Below are 19,168 nucleotides of genomic sequence, written 5' to 3'. Positions count from 1 at the left end.
TTTAGTAGAGATGGGGTTTCACCATGTTGGCCAGGCTTGTCTCTAACTCCTGACCTCAGGTGATCCTCTCGCCTCGGTCTCCCAAAGTGCTGGGATTACAGGCATGAGCCACCGTGTCCAGCCTGTTTTATTTTAATTTCATATGAACAGTTCTTTAACAATTTTGGAGAGAAGTTCTCTATCAGTATCTTTGGTATTCATGTATTTTAATTAAATAGAAACATTTGATGACAATGTTAACATTGTAGTATATAATTTTAAAAAAGCATTATCAAAGCTTTTACATATTTCAGGAATTGTTCAACCATTTCGTTGAGGTTTGAGGTACACAGGTCATGATAATCCTAATTTTTTTTTTTTTTCCGACGGAGTCTTGCTGTGTCACCCAAGCTGGAGTGTAGTGGCATGATCTCTGCTCACTGCAGCCTCCACCTCCCTGGTTCAAGCGATTCTCCTGCCTCAGCCTCCCGAGTTGCTGAGATTACAGATACCCACCACCACGCCCAGCTAATTTTTGTATTTTAGTAGAGACGGGTTTTGCCCTGTTGGCCAGGCGGATCTCGAACTCCTGACCTCAAGCAATCCACCCGCCTCGGCCTCCCAAAGTGCTGAGATTACATACCATGAGCCACCACGCCTTGCTGATAACCCTAATTTTTAATGTTCATTTAAATTTCAAGATAACCATGGAAAAATCAGTCTTTATCAGTGAGCAGCTCAGTTCTGTGAACCCAATTCTTTTTTAAAGCAAGCGTGCTGAAATACAGAGTGGATTATTCTCTTTGTGTCCAATAGGAAAGAAAAGGAACAGCCAAAGTGGACTTTTTGAAGAAGATTGAGAAAGAAATCCAACAGAAATGGGATACTGAGAGAGTGTTTGAGGTCAATGCATCTAATTTAGAGAAACGGACCAGGTAAGTAATAGTTTGTGAAGTTCTGCACGTTGTATTTCTATTTTTTTTTTTTTTGAGACGGAGTCTTGCTCTGTCGTCTAGGCTGGAGTGCAGTGGCGCAATCTCGGCTCACTGCAAGCTCCGCCTCCTGGGTTCATGCCATTCTCCTGCCTCAGCCTCCCGAGCAGCTGGGACTACAGGCGCCCACCACCATGCCCAGCTAATTTTTTGTATTTTTAGTAGAGACGGGGTTTCACTGTGTTAGCCAGGATGGTCTCGATCTCCTGACCTCGTGATCCACTCTCCTTGGCCTCCCAAAGTCCTGGGATTACAGGCGTGAGCCACCGCACCCAGGCCTGCACATTGTATTTCTGAAACCGTTGGCTTTATAGTACAGAAACAGCTTGGTGGAACCCATAAGGTAGATTGTATTTATAATGCCTGAAACAGGGTGAAGGAGGTGACTTTCACTTTCTGCATATGAATTAGGATCTTTTTTCTTATGGGGTTTGTAAAGATTTTTTTCTAAATAAAGTTTGCTTTGTTTTAAAGACTACAGTATTTTAAATATTTAGACAAAGAAGGATGTTTTGAGATTTTTTTCTTTGCTGACTGATAAAACGAAATTATTCTGTTAGACTCACAGACGATTATTATCTCCAAAGACAGAAAATGGAAATTTGTATGTTTTTTTCTTTACAAGTAAACCTAATGCTTGTAAAAGTATAAATGTTGAAGATATTATTTCTTAAATACTGCATAGCCGTGATACTAAAATAATACTGATTTAAAGACAAACATAGATCATGACATGATATTTGGGAAAAACAAAAACAAAATAAGTCCCCCAAACATTGCCACAATAAATGTATGCATCAATTATAAGCTATATCCCAGATTAATACATGTTGAGATGTAAGAAAATATGCTTTTTCAGATTGAAGAAATATGGTTATAATAACAACATTAATAGTAAGTTAACATTGAACACTTACTGTGTGCTGGCAAATGTGTTAGCAAATTTTTTTACATGTATATTCTCATTTAATCTTCTTTTTCTTTTTTTTTTTGAGACAGTCTCGCTCTGTCATCAGGCTGGAGTGCAGTGGCGCCATCTCGGCTCACTGCAACCTCCAACTCCCTGGTTCAAGCGATTCTCCTGCCTCAGCCTCCTTAGTAGCTGGGGTTACAGGCACGTGCCACCACGCCCAGCTAATTTTTGTATTTTTGGTAGAGATGGGGTTTCACCGTGTTGGCCAGGATGGTCTCGATTTCCTGACCTCGTGATCCGCCCACCTTGGCCTCCCAAAGTGCCGGAATTACAGGCATGAGCCATTGTGCCTAGCCTTTTTCTCTTTCTTTTTTTAGACAAAGTCTTGCTGTGTCATTCAAGCTGGAGTGCAGTGGCACAATCATAGCTCACTGTAACCTCAAACTCCTGAGCTCAAGCAATCCTTCTTCCTCAGCCTTCTGAGTAGCTGGGACTACAGGCATGCGCCACCATGCCTGGCTAATTTGTTTTTTCTTAGAGACAGGGTCTTGCTATGTTGCCCAGGCTGGTCTCAAACTCCTGGCTTCAAGTGATCCTTCTGCCTTGGCCTCTCAAAGCTCTTAAGATTGTAAGACATGAGCCATCACTCCCGGCCTCATTTTACCTTTTAATTTTTTTTTTTTGAGATGGAGTCTTGTTCTGTCACCCAGGCTGGAGTGCAGTGGTGCAATCTTGGCGCACTGCAAGCTCCACCTCCCGGGTTCACGCCATTCTCCTGCTTCAGCCTCCCGAGTAGCTGGGACTACAGGTGGCCGCCACCACGCCCGGCTAATTTTTTTGTATTTTTAGTAGAGATGGGGTTTCACTGTGGTCTCCATCTCCTGACCTCGTGATCTGCTCTCCTTGGTCTCCCAAAGTGCTGGGATTACGGGCGTGAGCCACCGTGCCTGGCCTTTTTTTTTTTTTTTGAGGTGGAGTCTTGCTCTCTTGCCTAGGCTGGAGTGCAGTGGCACGATCTTGGCTCACTGCAACGTCTGCCTCCCAGGTTCAGTGATTCTCCTGCCTCAGCCTCCCCAGTAGCTGGGATTACAGGTGCATGCCAACACGCCCGGCTAGTTTTTAATTTTTATTTTTAATAGAGATGGGGTTTTGCCATGTTGGCTAGTCTGGTCTCAAACTCAAATGATCTGCCTGCCTCGGACTCCTAAAGTGCTGGGATTATACGCGTGAGCCACTGCGCCCTGCCATAATCTTTTTTTTTTTTAATTTGGAGACAGAGTCTGTGGTGTCAGATGGAGTGAGCCTCTGTCACCCAGGCTGGAGTGCAGTTGTGTGATCTCAGCTCACTGCAATCTCTGTCTCCTGGGCTCAGGTGATCGTCTCACCTAAGCCTCCTGAGTAGTTGGGACTATAGGCGCACGCCACCACACCCAGCTAATTTTTCTATTTTTAGTAGAAATGGGGTCTTGTTATGTTGCTGAGGCTGATCCCAACTCCTGGGCTCAAGTGATCTGCCCACCCCGGCCTCCCAAAGTGCTGGGATTATAGGCATGGGCCACTGCGCCCAGCATTTAAAAAATTTCTTTTGTAGAAATGAAGTTTCACTGTCTGCCCAGGCTAGTCTTGAACTCCTGGGCTCAAGTAATCCTCCCACCTTTGTCTCCCAAAGTGTTGGGATTACAGGTTTGAGCCATCATGCCTGGCCTTAATCTTCTCAATGTCCTTTAAGGTTAACAGCTTTTAAAATTTCTCTTTTACAGCTGAGGAAACTGAGGCACACAGAGGCTAAGTAACCAGTTCAAGGTTACATCACTGGGAATTGACTGGGCCTGGGCTTGTTTTTAGGACTTTCTGATTCAAAAGTCTTTTTTCCTTGCTTATTAAGCTATATTCTAGTGGATATACATATATATATATATCTTTTTGAGACAGAGTTTCGCTGTTGTTGCCCAGGCTGGAGTGCAATGGCGTGATCTCGGCTCACCGCAACCTCCGACTCCCGGGTTCAAGCAATTCTCCTGCCTCAGCCTCCCCTGTAGCTGGGATTACAGGCATGCACCACCACGCCCGGCTAATTTTGTATTTTTACTAGAGACGGGTTTTCTCCACGTTAGTCAGGCTGGTCTCGAAATCCCAACCTCAGGTGATCTGCCCGCCTCTGCCTCCCAAAGTGCTGGGATTAGAGGTGTGAGCCACCAGGCCCCAGCCTATTTTTTTTTTTTAAGAGAAAAAGAAATTGCTGTAATACAGTCTCTGGTGTTATACTTGAAGCTGTAATTTGAAGCTTCTATTTGCTTCTAGAGGTTTGGTTAACTTTAAGGTAATTTAAAATAATTAAAAGTGAACTGAAAAAGCTCCTTTGTTTAGTGAAAGAGAATTACCTATGGGTGTATGCAGTAACACTGAAGAAAGTAATATAATGTCAAATGAAGAAGGCAAATTGCGGAAGTCTATATGAAGTATGCCTTTTTTTTGTATAAAACTCATGAGTGAGCGAAACTCAATGATAAATAGTTTAAGGGTGCTGGCAAGTGTGCAAACTATTCAAAAACGGGAACGGTAAAAGCAAATTTCAGAATGTTGGTTATCTCTTGTGGGACAGTAGAGAGGAAACAGGTAGTTTCAGTGGGTTCATAAGTCAGATGGTGTGTTTACTACTCTTCATTTTATTATGCTTCATAACATAGTATGTATGTTAGATATTCTTCATAAGAAAAAAGAATACAGACCAAGCATGGTGGCTCATGGGCTCATGCTCATGGTGGTTCTTATATTGAGAGCCCTGTCTTTACAAAAACAACTAAAAAATTTAAAAAAATAATAACAAGCTTTAAAGGATGCTTTTAAAGTGAATCTACCACATATCATGTAATACTGAGGATGTTTTATATTACCTGAGGGACTTTGAATTGCTTTATATATGTCTAGTATCAAGTGAAAACAAATCTTATTTATTCAGTAAAATATTAAATTAGCCTAGGTTCATAAGGGTATTAAATAATTTTTTTTTTTTTTTTTTTGAGATGGAGTCTCACTTTCACCCAGGCTGGAGTGCAGTGGCATGATCTCAGCTCATTGCAACCTCTGCCTCTCGGGTTCAATGATCAGGCGATTCTTGATTCTCGTGCCTCAACCACTAGAGTAGCTGGGATTATCAGCGCACGCCATCACGCCCGGCTAGTTTTTGTATTTTTAGTAGAGACAGGGTTTCACCATGTTGCCTAGGCTGGTCTCGAACTCCTGGCCTCAAGCAGCCCACCAGCCTTGGCTTCCCAAAGTGTTGGGATTACAGGTGTGAGCCACCATGCCTGACCTAGTATATTATCTTTACTCAAGTATTTTAGCTCAAATTAAACCTCTAGTATTCGTTACAAGGCTATTTAGTTCTTAATAGCAACCTATAAAAGTCTTATTTCTTGTAAATCTAAAGTAATTTTCAATTTTAGAGAGTTTTAAATTTCTAGATTTATAAATTTACTTGTAAATATTTTTTAAAAAACTAAACGTAACAAGTTATTTATATCAAGCATTTCCTTCACCCCACTTCCTTATTGTAAAAGGAACTTAACATTTATTCTTCTGTACTTTCTTTTTTATACTGTTGTTTTGCAGCAAGGGCAAGTATTTTGTAACCTTCCCATATCCATATATGAATGGACGCCTTCATTTGGGACACACATTTTCTTTATCCAAATGTGAGGTAATGTTTCCCTATGTTTGCTATAATGGGGAGGAAGGTTTTTAACGAATATTGTTTTGAAGAAAATGGCAGCTATAGAATTTATTATTTCCTGTTAAGAGAACTTAAAATTCCTTAAAGCATAATTTTTATATTTAAGTAATTTATTTTATTTTTTTTTGAGATGGAGTCTTGCTCTGTCACCAGGCTGGAGTGCAGTGGCGTGATCTCGGCTCACTGCAACCTCTGCCTCCTGGAATCAAGCGATTCTCCTGCCTCAGTCTCCCGAGTAGCTGGGACTACAGGCATGCACCACCACGCCCAGCTAATTTTTGTATTTTTAGTAGACACGGGATTTCACCATATTGGCCAGGATGGTCTCAAACTCTTGACCTTGTGATCCACCAGCCTCGGCCTCTGAAAGTGCTGGGATTATAGGCGTGAGCCATTGCGCCTGGCCCATTTAAGTAATTTAATTTTTATATTTAATTTTCATGTGCCATATGTGTATATGTGCAAGGGTCTGGGCATGTATGCATATTGAAAAGTAATTCCTAGGTTGGTGAGTTTTGGAATGCCTGAAATCTAACTGGCGTTCCAAAGGAGGATGTAAAGAAGAAAACTAATTTTTTTTGTGTGAAAAGTTAGCATTTTGTATTTGTCTGGCATTTAAATTTAATTTTATTTCTGTAGTTTGCCGTAGGGTACCAGCGATTGAAAGGAAAATGTTGTCTGTTTCCCTTTGGCCTGCACTGTACTGGAATGCCTATTAAGGTAAGATTGCTAATAGGATTGGTTTCTACTCTTTTTAGTTTGGGACAAGTAGTAATACCCAATTCAAGAGCTTAAAATAGGATTTTCAAGTATTGCTGCATTAAAGTATGAAATGAGTTGAATTTATTATAGTGGAAATTAATTTAAAAATAAACAACATTTGAAGAAATGCTTAAATAAAGGGCATCCATTATGGTCTAAGTGATTGCTAAGTGATTTTAATGTCTTTTGGTTACCTTGTATATTTATGTCTGTATTACAGTTAGGTAATAACTGATTCTGTTTTACTAAAATGAAAAATGTACAGCCATTGTGCACTTGTGACATATGTAAGATGCAGGCATAAAATAATAAGCAGTAATATTGTATTTTGATCATTTTTGCAAATATCTTCATTTGTCATAAGTTTGTATTAGAAATAATTCTCAATGAAGAATAGGAAAGGAAACTAGAATTGAAAGGATTCCTTTATATAATAGGATTAGGAAATTTAAATCCTATTTCTTTTTATTTTCCAACATTTTATTTTATTTTACTTTATTTTATTTTATTTTTTTGAGATGGAGTTTGCTTTTGTCGTCCAGGCTGCAGTGCAATGGTGTGATCTTGGCTAACTGCAGCCTCCTTCTCCTGGGTTCAAGTGATTCTCCTGCCTCAACTTCCCGAGTAGCTGGGATTACAGGCACCTGCCACTACGCCTGGCTAATTTTTGTATTTTTAGTAGAGACGAGGTTTCACCGTGTTGGCTAGGCTGATCTGGAACTCCTGACCTCCATTGATCCACCCACCTTGACCTTCCAAAGTGCTGGGATTACAAGCATGAGCCACCATGCCCGGCCTTCTGCAACCTTTTATTTTAAAGTATGTCAATCCTACAGAAAAGGTGGAATGGTAGTACAATGAACACCCTCCACCCTTCACCTGTAGTTACAAAGTCTTAACGTTTGCTATATTTGTTTTAGTTCTGTCTCTTAGCATACATGCATGCATGCGTGCTTTTCTCTTTCTTTTTCTTCTTTTTTTCTGAGTTGGAGTCTTGCTCTGTCGCCCAGGCTGGAGTGCAGCGTTGTACTTTTAGTACAGATGGGGTTTCACCATGTTGGCCAGGCTGGTTTCAAACTCCTGACCTCAGGTAATCCGCCTACCTCGGCCTCCCAAAGTGCTGGGATTACAGGCATGAGCCACCACGCCTAGCCCTTCTCTCTCTTTTTCTGTGAACTTTTTGAAAGAAAGTTGCAGATATGACATGTCATTGCTAAATACTTCAGCATGTATTCTGAGAACAAGGGCATTCTTCTACATTATCAGAGTCCTGTAATCTCCTCCAAGAAATTCAACATTGATGTTATATTATCGTCTTCATCTAATCTGTAGTCAAATTTCTGTAGACTCAAAATGTCCTTTCCATCTGTTTTTCCCTTTTTTTTTTTTTTTTTTTTTTTTGAGGCGGAGTCTTGCTCTGTTACTCAGTCTGGAGTGCAGTGGTGCGATCTTGGCTTGCTGCAACTTCTGCCTCCCAGGTTCAAGTGATTCTCTTGCCTCAGCCTCCTGAATATCTGGGATTACAGGTACCTGCTACCATGCCTGGCTAGTGTTTTTTGTATTTTTAGTGGAAACAGGGTTTCACCATGTTGGGCAGGCTGGTCTCGAACTCCTGACCTCAAGTGATCCGCCTGCCTTGGCTTCCCAAAGTGCTGGGATTACAGGCATGAGCCACTACGCCCTGCTGTTTTTCACTTTTTATTTTGTGGAGCACACACTGCATCTAGTTATCCATTCTTTTCACTATCTTTTAGTTGTTTTTCGTGATACTGATGTTTTTGAAGTCTAAGCTAGTTATTTTGTAGAATGTCCCATGATAGGAGTTTTCTGATTGTTTTTTCATGATTAGGGTTGGGCAAATATTTTGACAAGAATGCTTCATTGTTGAGGTATAAACTTCCCATTGTAACCCCTCAAAAGCATGGAAAATGGTAATTTGTCCCATTTTAGTGAAATTAAGTTAATCCTGCCAGGTTTCCTCATTCTAAAGGTGACTTTTCCTCCTATAAAATTAAAAAGTAAGGCCAGACACGGTGGCTCATGCCTGTAATCCCATCACTTTGGGAGGCCGAGGTGGGAGGATCACATGAGGTCAGGAGTTCAAAACCAGCCTGGCCAACGTGGTGAAACCCCATCTCTACTAAAAATACAAAAATTAGCCGGGCGTGGTGGCAGGCGCCTGTAATTCCAGCTACTTCGGAGGCTATTTCAGGAGAATCGCTTGAATCTCAGAGGTGGAGGTTGCAGTGAGCCGAAACTGTGCCGTTGCACTCCAGCCTGGGCAACAAGAGTAAAATTCCATCTCAAAAAAAAAAAAAGAAATTAAAAAGTAATCTATAGGATAACACTTTGAGAGCCTCTGAAGGTCCTGTTACTCAATAACCTGTGGCTTTAGCATCCTTTAATCATCCTTGCCTGTTTTTATTATTCTATTAGTGGTTGAAATTCTTCTAGATGGAAGAGCCTTTTCCATTTAAAAAGTTTTTACTTCTATATTTCTTATTTTTCTCATAACTTTAACAGTGTTTACTTGGTGTCATCTTTGTTTTTGACAGTGGACTCATTGTGGTATAATTGATAAGAGCTAGAGTGGAAAGTCCAAGGTTAAGTCTGTAACTTTGCTAGCTGTGTAACCTTGGGTAAATCACTTCATCTCCGTTTGTTTTCTGACTTAAAGCCTATCCTATCTACTTGGTAGGATATGTGACAGTAATCTTTCTTTCTTTCTTTCTTGCTGGTGGGATTTTATTTATTTATTTTATTATTATTATACTTTAAGTTCTAGGGTACATGTGCACAATGTGCAGCTTTGTTACATATGTATACATGTGCCATATTGGTGTGCTTCACCCATTAACTCGTCATTTACATTAGGTGTATCTCCTAATGCTATCCCTCCCCTCTCTTGACAGTAATCTTTAAATTGAGAAACAATGTTATTAATGTTATCCAAAATGATAACACATTATGTTTCCTATATTTTTATTTATCTAATATATACAGTATATAGTATACTATATTGAATATTCTGGGTGTTGAATAAATGCTTTTGAGTAAATGAGGTAAAATACTACTTTATAAATTAGTGAATTTTGAGGTACGTGATTTATACCTTTTATTTTATTTTATTTTATTTTATTTTTTTGAGACATGGGGCTCATTCTTGCTTTGTCGCCCAGGCTAGAGTGCAGTGATGTGATCTCGGCTCACTGCACCCTCTGCCTCTTGGTTTGTTTTTTTTTTTTTTTTTGGAACGGAGTCTTGCTCTGTCACCCAGGCTGGAGTGCAGTGGCGCAATCTCGGCTCACTGCAAGCTCCGCCTCCTGGGTTCACGCCGTTCTCCTGCCTCAGCCTCTCCGAGTAGCTGGGACTACAGGCGCCCGCCACCGCGCCCGGCTAATTTTTTGTATTTTTAGTAGAGACGGGGTTTCACCATGGTCTCAATCTCCTGACCTCGTGATCCGCCCGCCTCGGCCTCCCAAAGTGCTGGGATTACAAGCGTGAGCCACCGCGCGGTTTTAAGTGATCCTGTCACCTCAACCTCCCAAGTAGCTGGGATTACAGGTGTGTGCTACCACACCCAGCTAATTTTTATATTTAGTAGAGACATCATGTTGGCCAGGCTGGTCTCGAAGTCCTGACAAGTGATCTGCCTGCCTCAGTCTCACAAAGTGCTGGGATTATAAGGCGTGAGCCACTGCTCCCAGCCTCTGTTTCAGTTTTCTGTAGTGGAGCCACATATGTATCAATATATTGCAAAAAATTTCAGAGTCAATTTTAGTTGGCAATAAAAACAGTAAAAAACTGAAATTGTGTCTACCTTGATTTTGAACTTCATTATCTCTAATATTCGTTGTAGGCATGTGCTGATAAGTTGAAAAGAGAAATAGAGCTGTATGGTTGCCCCCCTGATTTTCCAGATGAAGAAGAGGAAGAGGAAGAAACCAATGTTAAAACAGAAGATGTAATAATTAAGGATAAAGCTAAAGGAAAAAAGGTTTGATAGTGGTTGATATTTATGTTGGTTGGAGTTTTATTTTTTCTGATTTGCATGTGCACTCCCAGTACTAGCACAGTGCCCAACACATAAAATGTACTAGATAATTTTTTTTAAAGTATCAAAGCAAAAAATTATCTTTCTGGCCGGGCGCGGTGGCTCAAGCCTGTAATCCCAGCACTTTGGGAGGCTGAGGTGGGTGGATCACGAGGTCAGGAGATCGAGACCATCCTGGCGAACACAGTGAAACCCCATCTCTACAAAAAATTAGCCGGGCGTGGTGGCGGGCGCCTGTAGTCCCAGCTACTCGGGAGGCTGAGGCAGGAGAATGGCGTGAACCTGGGAGGTGGAGCTTGCAGCGAGCCCAGATGGCGCCACTGCACTCCAGCCTGGGTGACAGAGCAAGACTCTGTCTCAAAAAAAAAAAAATTTTTTTTCTGACTTTCCTATTTCCTTTCTCCTCTTTTTTGAAGTAATTTTAGATTTACAGAAGAACTGCAAGATAGTATATAGATGTTACATCTTATATAACTATGATACTACTTTTCAAATTAAGGAATTAACATTAGTACAGTAGTATTTACTAAACTACAGACTTTCTGGATTTTACCAGTTTTTTCACTAAAGTCCTTTTCTCTTCAATGTCTAATCCAGGATCCCACATTGCAGTTAGTTGTCATGTGTCCTTATTATGTTTCCTTAATCTTTTCTATCTTTCGTTTTCTTCCATGACCTTTACACTTTTAACGAATACTGGTCAGATAATTATAGATTATGCCTCAGTTTGAGTTTGTTTGATGCTTTCTCATCGTTAGACTGAGGTTATTGATTTGGAGGAAGACTATTAGGTAATTTGTCGTTCTCAAACATTAGGGAGTATATGATACTGATATATCTTATTATTGGTGATGTTAACATTGATCATTTGGTTAAGATGGTGTCTGCCAGGTTTTTCTCCTGTAAAGATTTCATTTTTTTTTATAATTAATATATATTTTGGGAGAGATCTTTTGAGGCCATGGGAATAATACTGTGTTTCTTTTTAAATATTTGCTCATTAATTTTAGCATTCATCAGTGGATCTTGCCTACAACAATTATTACTGTAGTCTTCTAATTGTGATTTTCCATTTTCCTCGTTCTTTTCATATTTATTATCTATAATTCTTCTGAAAGGAAGAGCTGTCCTTTCTCCCCCACTTACTTACTCTATCCTTTCTATGTCATATGGATTCATGGATATTTACTTTATTCTTTAGGTTATAAGCCAATACCATTGAGCTTTTTGTTTTTTAAGAGATGGAATCTCACTGTGTTGCTGGCCCTCAGCTCCGGGGCTCAAGCTGTCTTCTCACCTCAGTCGCCTGAGTAGCTGGAACTATAGGCTTGTACCTCTGTGCCTGGCTGTTGGGTTGTTTTTGTGTGTGTGTGTGTGTGGTTGTTAATAACACCGTAATTTGTTGTCAAATTGTTCTTTTTCATTAGAATAAAGCTAGAATAAATAAATTGTTCTAGCTTTGGCCATTGGGAGTTTTTTTTAGCTTGGCTCCTGTGTCCATTAGACATTCTCTCATTTTCCTTTGTTCAAAGCGCTTTCTTATCTTACTTTATGGTGTCACAAGCTGTTCTAGGCTTGTATTTTCCATGATTCAACCAAGGAATCAACCACTTCTCCAAGGTTTCTTTTATTGAAGAATGGTATTCAGAAACTAAGGTCTGAGTGCTGGGTCTGCTCATTGCCTGGGGATATCACTGCTTCTAGGCACTCTCAGTGGAAAGAGCAAGAAAATATATTTATGTCTGCTAAGCCATGCATACACATCTGTTTTTATTTCTTTATCTATTTGAATGTTTATTAAAAAACAAGGAAGTTCATATTGATACCCCTGGCTCCATTTTAGCACCATGGGTCTCATTCTAGCATTTTCCCTTGGCTTATTTGTGACTTCTTACTACAACAGTGAGAAACTTGGCTCTCGTTACCTATAGTATATTTATTTATTTGTTCAATCCTAGACTACTAGTAAAGTAGTTTCAGAATTGCCAACCTATACCCCTGGGAGAAACAATTTTACTGACGAAAGTACAGTGTTTGTGTGTAATTCTTTTTGTCTTTAGAATCTAATCACACTGTTTTCCAAAACTGCCTAGATCATCTCCTTTCTTCCCTCCCCCTTGAGTGTGGTTATATCATATATTTGTAATGCAGTTAGACAGATTTGTCACAGTCTGCATTCCTCCTTAGGTTCCTTCAGCGTCCTGGTTGAATTTTTTAAAAATTTACGTACCATAAAATTTACTTTTTTTTTTGTTTGTTTTTTTCAAGACATAGTCTTGCTCTGTCACCCAGGCTGGAGTATAGTGGCGCAGTCTTGGCTCACTGCAACCTCTGCCTCCTGGGTTCAAGCAATTCTCATGTTTTAGTCTCCCAAATAGCTGGGATTACAGGCGTGTGCCACCATGCCCAGCTAATTTTTGTATTATTGTTATTATTATTATTATTGTTGTTGTTGTTGTTTGAGATGGAGTCTCTGTCGCCTGGGCTGAAGTACAGTGGCACAGTCTTGGCTCACTGCAACCTCTGCCTCCCGGTTCAAGCGATTCTTCTGCCTCAGCCTCCAGGGTAGCTGGGATTACAGGCGCTCGCCACCATGCCCAGCTAATTTTCGTATTTTTAGTAGAGACGGGGTTTCACCACATTGGCCAGGCTGGTCTTGAAGTCCTGACCTCATGATCCGCCTGCCTCGGCCTCCCAAAGTGCCTGGCCCAAAATTTCCTCTTTGTGATGTATAATTCTGTGAGTTTGAAAATGCCTGGAGTCATGTTTCTACCAGCACAGTATCATATAGAGCAGTTCTGTCACCCTCAAAATTTTCTTATGCTGCCTCATTATAGTGTTACAGTTTAACCAAATTTCCTACCTTCAACTTCTGGCATTTGGTTGTCTTTTGGATATTCATAATTTTTGGAAAAGGAGGAAAGTCTTGTGAGTGGCCTCTTTATAGATAAGTAACATAAATGTGGTAATAGGATAAAAGAAACAGAAGGTCTGGTATTGAGATCTTATCTTCATGATGGGTAGTTCTTTATGTTGCCATCCATTTAGTTATTATTGGTGCCAGTGTCTTGGCGGATATCTTGGCTATACAGTTTGACAGACTAAATTAGTACTATTTAGTACAGACTAGTACTATTAGTACAGACTAATAGTACAGCTAATTCCTGCAGTGTTCTGATGTATCAGCATTATTTTAGAATGTAAAAAAATTACATTCATTAATATCTTGGGTCATTTTCCTGGAGTGTTGGTTATTCTTTGATCGAGTTTATTTTTCTCCATTATTTTCAGAGTAAAGCTGCTGCTAAAGCTGGATCTGCTAAATACCAGTGGGGCATTATGAAATCCCTTGGTCTGTCTGATGAAGAGATAGTAAAATTTTCTGAAGCAGAACATTGGCTTGATTATTTCCCGCCACTGGCTATTGAGGATTTAAAGAGAATGGGTTTGAAGGTATGTCTATAAAGAAAATATGAGGAAAGCATTTACAAGTATGTGCTTTTTTATCGTACTTTGCTTTATTGTGCTTTCCAGAAATTGATTTTTTTTTACCAATTGAAGATTTGTGGCAACCCTGCGTTGAGCAAGTCTAGTGGCACCATTTTTCCAACAGCATTTGCTTACTTCATGCCACATTTTGGCAATTATTTTAATATTTCAAACTTTATTATTATCTGTTATGGTGATCTATATTCAGTTATCTTTGATGTTATTATTCTAATTGTTTTGGGTTGCCACACACTGTACCCATATAAGATGGCAAACTTAACTGGTAAATGTTTGTGTTCTGACTGCTCCGCTGACTGGCTTGTTTCCCTCTTTCTCTCCTTGGTTTTCCCTGTTTTCTAATAAACAACAATCTTGAAGCTAGTTATTAACCTGATAATGGCCTCTTAAGTGTTCATGTGAAAGGGAGAGTCGCATGTCTCTCATTTTAAGTTTTTAAGTAAAAAGCTAGAAATGATTAAGCTTAGTGAGGAAGGCATGTTGAAAGGCAAGATAGGCTAAATGCTAGGCCTGTTGTGCCAAACAGTCAGCCAAGTTATGAATGCAAAGAAAAGTTCTTTTTTTGTGTGTTTTGAGATGGAGTCTCGCTCTGTCACCCAGGCTAGAGTGCAGTGGTGTGATCTCGGCTCACGGTAACCTCCGCCTCCCGGGTTCAAGCTATTCTTCTGTCTCAGCCTCCTGAGTAGCTGGGATTACAGGCGTCTGCCAACACGCCTGGCTAATTTTTGTATTTTTAGTAGAGACGAGGTTTCACTATGTTGGCCAGGCTGTTCTTGAACTCCTGACCTCAGGTGATCTGCCCATCTCAGCCTCCCAAAGTGCTGGGATTATAGGCATAAGCCACTGTACCTGGCCCAAAGAAAAGTTCTTGAAGGAGATTAAAGGTGCTTTTCTAGTAAACACTTGAATGATAAGAAAATGAAGTGACCTTGTTGCTGATATGGAGAAAGTTTGGTCCATATAGAAGATCAAACCAGCCACAACATTTCTTCAGCCAAACCCTAATCCAGAGGAAGGCCCTAACTCTTCAATTCTGTAAAGGCTGAGGGAGGTGAGGAAGATGCAGAAGAGAAGTTGGAGGCTAGCAGAGGTTAGTTCTTGAAGTTTAAGGAAAGAAGCCATTTCCATAATAGAAAAGTGCAAGGTGTAGGCTGGGTGTGGTGGCTCATGCCTGCAATCCCAGCATTTTGGGAGGCCAAGGTGGGTGGATCACCTGAGGCCAGGAGTTCGAGACCAGCCTGGCCATCTGGGGAAACCCTGTCTCTATTAAAAATACAAAAATTAGCTGGGTATGGTGGTGGGCTCCTATAATCCCAGCTACTTGGGAAGCTGAAGGAGGAGAATTGCTTGAACCCAGGAGGTTGCAGTGAGCTGAGACCGCACCATTGCAACCCAGCCTGGGCAACAAGAGTGAGACTCTGCTGCAAGGTAAAGCAGCAAATGCTGATGTAGAAGCTGCAGCAAGTTATTTAGGGGATCTAGCTAAGATCATTGATGAAAGTGGCTACACTAAACAACAGATTTTCAATGTAGACAAAACAGCTTTCCTCCAGTGATTAAGATGCTGTAAGACTTCCATAGCTAGAGAGAAGTCAGTGTCTGGCTTAAAGGATGGGCTGATTCTTGTTAGAGGCGAATGTGTCTACTGACTTTAAGTTGAAACCAGTGCTCATTTACCATTTGGAAAATTTTAAGGCCTTTAAGAATGGTGCCAAATCTACTCTATGCTCTATACATGGAAAAATAAAGCCTGGGTGACAGCACATCTGTTTAAAGCATGGTTTGGTGAATGTTTTAAGCCCACTCTTGAGACCTACTGCTCAGGAAAAAAAAATGTTTCTTTCAAAATATTACTGTTCATTGACAATGCACCCAGTCACTCAAGAGCTCTGATGGAGATATACAAGGAAATGAATGTTTTTATGCCTGCGAACACAACATTCATTCTGCAGTCCATGAATCAAGGAGTCTTTTAACTTGTAGGTCTTCTTATTTAAGAGATACATTTTATAAGGCTAGAACAGTCATAGATGGTAATTCCTCTGATGGATCTGGGCAAAGTAAATAGAAAACCTTCTGGAAAGGATTCATTGTGGAAAGAATTCATTGTTCTAGATGCCATTAAGAACATTCATGATTCATGGGAAGAGGTCAAAATATCAACATTAACAGGAGTTTGGAAGAAGCTGATTTTAACTCTTATGGATGACGTTGAGAGGTTCAAGACTTCAGGGGAGGAAGTTACTGCAGATGTGGTAGAAATTGCAAGAGAACTAGAATTACAAGTGGAGCTTGAAGATAAGCCTGAATTGCTGTAATCTCATGAGAAAATTTGAATGGATGAGGATTTGCTTCTTATGGATGAGCAAAAAAAGTAGTTTCTTGAGATGGAGTCTACTTCTGGTAAAGGTGCAGTGAACATTGTTGAAATGACAAAGATTTTGAATATCACACAAACTTTAGTTGATAAAGCAGTGGCAGGTTTTGAGAGGATTCACTCCAAATTTTTTTTTTTTTTTGAGATGGAGTTTTGCTCTTGTTGCCCAGGCTGGAGTGCAATGGCATGATCTCGGCTCACTGCAACCTCCACCTCCTGGGTTCAAGTGATTCTCCTGCCTCAGCCTCCCGAGTAGCTGGGATTACAGGCATGCGCCACTACACCTGGCTAATTTTGTATTTTGTATTTTTTTTTTTTTTTTTAGTAGAGATGAAGTTTCTTCATGTTGGTCAGGCTGGTCTCGAACTTCTGACCTCAGGTGATCTGCCTGCCTTGGCCTCCCAAAGTGCTGGAATTATAGGCGTGAGCCACCATGCCTGGCCCACTCCCAGTTTTGAAAGTTCTATTATGAGTAAAATGCTATCAGACAGCATCACATGCTACAGAGAAATCTTTGTGAAAGGAAGAGTCAATGGATGTGGCAAACTTCACTGTTATCTTAGTTTAAGAAATTGCCATAGCCATCACAACCTTCAGTAGCCACTTCTCTGATCAGTCAGCAGCCATCATCATTGAGGCAAGACTGTCCACCAGCACAAAGATTACAACTCACTGAAGGCTCAGATGATTATTAGCATTTTATAGCAATGATGTATTTTAAAATTAAGGTATATACATTGTCTTTTTAAATAGAACTTTATTGCACACTTAATATAATTCAATATAGTATAAACGTAACATATATGCCTTGGGAAATCAAAAAATTTGTGTGACTTGTTTTGTTGTGGTGGTTTAGAACCAAACCCACAATATCTCCCAGATATGTCTGTGTATTTGTGTGATTATATGAGATTTGGACCAACTCCTAATTTTAGAATAATATATTTCCCCTGTATGCCACTAAAGAATTAGTACTGTTATTGTTAGACTAGAACCTAACATTGCTTATTGGTCTCATAACAATGAATACTTCACTATTTGTTGAATTAGAATGTATACTGACATATTAACAATTAGTAGAAAGGAACTTTATTCAAAGAATATGAAGAAGCCCAAGTTTAACTTGAATATTTAGGAATACATAAAGGTAGGATTAAATGTTTCTTCTTATTATAGCTTCTATATGTTTGTTAATATGTATATGTATATGCTTAAAAACATACTTTAAGTAAATTAAGGTAATAATTGTGATATACTTCTAATAGTGGAACTTGGAAAATTTTTTTTAATAGTTGATCTGATTCCAAGTTAGAAGAGTAAATAATTGATTCATAGGAATTCTTCTTCAAACAAAATTTGTGTATTTCTCAATAATTGCCTTTTAAAATTTTCCTTTTATAGGTAGACTGGCGTCGTTCCTTCATCACCACTGATGTTAATCCTTACTATGATTCATTTGTCAGATGGCAATTTTTAACATTAAGAGAAAGAAACAAAATTAAATTTGGGAAGCGGTAAGTTTGTTGTACTTGAGCATAATAAAGCAAAAATCAGTTGGGCACGGAGGCTCATGCCTGTAATCCCAGTTCTTTGGGAAACTGAGGTGAGGGGATTGCTTGAGGCCAGGAGTTTGAGACCAGCCTGGGCAACATAGCGAGACCATATCTCTTTATATAAAAAAAAAAATTAGCCAGGCATGGTGGCATGCACCTATAGTCCTAGCTACCTGAGAGGATGGGGCAGGAAGATTGCTTACATGAATAAATAAATACCTTGTAGCCAACCTTTTCCCATTATCTTTCTGTTTTTAAAATACATTGTTTCTATTCTTTTGTGGCCTTTGTTTTCCTTTTTTCCTTACCAGTGTCTTAATTTCTCTGAGCTGCTTAGTGTTTATGACAGGTATAACCAGGGAGAATGGGAGGGTGGGCTTTTATTATCTTACTAAAGATTCTGTTCAGTATTCCCTGCCAAGCAGAAAAGTAATCATTTGATTTGTGTTTTATTTTATACTTCGTTCTGTAAATTAAGATTCTTCCTTGATTATGTAGATTAATCAAGGAAGATAACTTAAGAAATGAAAATAAGTTATCTTCCTTGATTAATCTACATAATCAACTTCCTTGATAGTTTCATTTGTTAAGTCAATTTATGTTTTATAATCTTTTGTTCAATACCACAAAGCCAAGATCAGTGTGTATTTTTCAGTGGTATTACCTTTGACGAAGGTAGAAAGCTTTCATTAAATAAGTAGTTTGACAGTGGAACTACCATAAGAGTACACATAATAGATACAGATATCTACTCAGAAATTCTAGTTACAAGACATGTAAGAAATTAGGTGCAACACAGGCAAATATGGATAAACGTGAATATTATAATAATGTTTGTAACTTTTTATTTATTTTTTAGGTATACCATTTATTCTCCAAAAGATGGACAGCCTTGCATGGATCATGATAGACAAACTGGAGAGGTGATTATTTGTGAGACAGAGTAGCTATTATAATAATCCTTAATATGACCACAGAGTTCAAGAAATAGAAACCTAAAAATAACTTCTTTGTAGTGCTGAGGGAGATAGTCCTGATACTCTGGTGGATATGAAGAGGAGATAGAATATCAATACAGGTACCTGTATCTTGTGTAGTACCTAGCTACCCTAAGAGTCATCTGAGGACAGCTGCATCAGTTTGTTACAGGAAAGCACATTGTTTAGCCTCACCCCAAAATTGCTGAATCAAAAGTTCTGGGGGTGGGGCCCAGGAATATCTTTTTTTTTTTTGAGATGGAGTCTCGCTCTTTTGCTCAGGCCGGACTGCAGTGGCGCTATCTCGGCTCACTGCAAGCT

General features: G+C 39.6%; 1 protein-coding gene across 3 annotated transcripts in view; it reads left to right on the top strand.

Annotated features, from left to right (window-relative positions):
- Nucleotides 1–19,168, top strand: part of LARS1 (leucyl-tRNA synthetase 1) — a 70,378-nt gene that overhangs the window by 4,280 nt on the left and 46,930 nt on the right. For all 3 annotated transcript variants that reach the window (XM_032158244.2, XM_032158243.2, XM_058439979.1), the window contains exons 2-8: nt 796–914; nt 5,497–5,584; nt 6,257–6,337; nt 10,239–10,376; nt 13,725–13,886; nt 17,719–17,831; nt 18,730–18,793. In XM_032158244.2, coding sequence (XP_032014135.1) covers nt 5,534–5,584; nt 6,257–6,337; nt 10,239–10,376; nt 13,725–13,886; nt 17,719–17,831; nt 18,730–18,793 — 609 coding nt within the window. In that variant the 5' untranslated portion in view covers nt 796–914; nt 5,497–5,533. The remainder of the gene's footprint in view (nt 1–795; nt 915–5,496; nt 5,585–6,256; nt 6,338–10,238; nt 10,377–13,724; nt 13,887–17,718; nt 17,832–18,729; nt 18,794–19,168) is intronic.

This window comes from Hylobates moloch, unplaced genomic scaffold, assembly GCF_009828535.3.
Source record: "Hylobates moloch isolate HMO894 unplaced genomic scaffold, HMol_V3 SCAFFOLD_6, whole genome shotgun sequence".
Taxonomy (NCBI): domain Eukaryota; kingdom Metazoa; phylum Chordata; class Mammalia; order Primates; family Hylobatidae; genus Hylobates; species Hylobates moloch.
The sequence above is the reverse complement of the archived record's forward strand: the minus strand, read 5'-3'. Positions and strand labels throughout refer to the sequence as shown.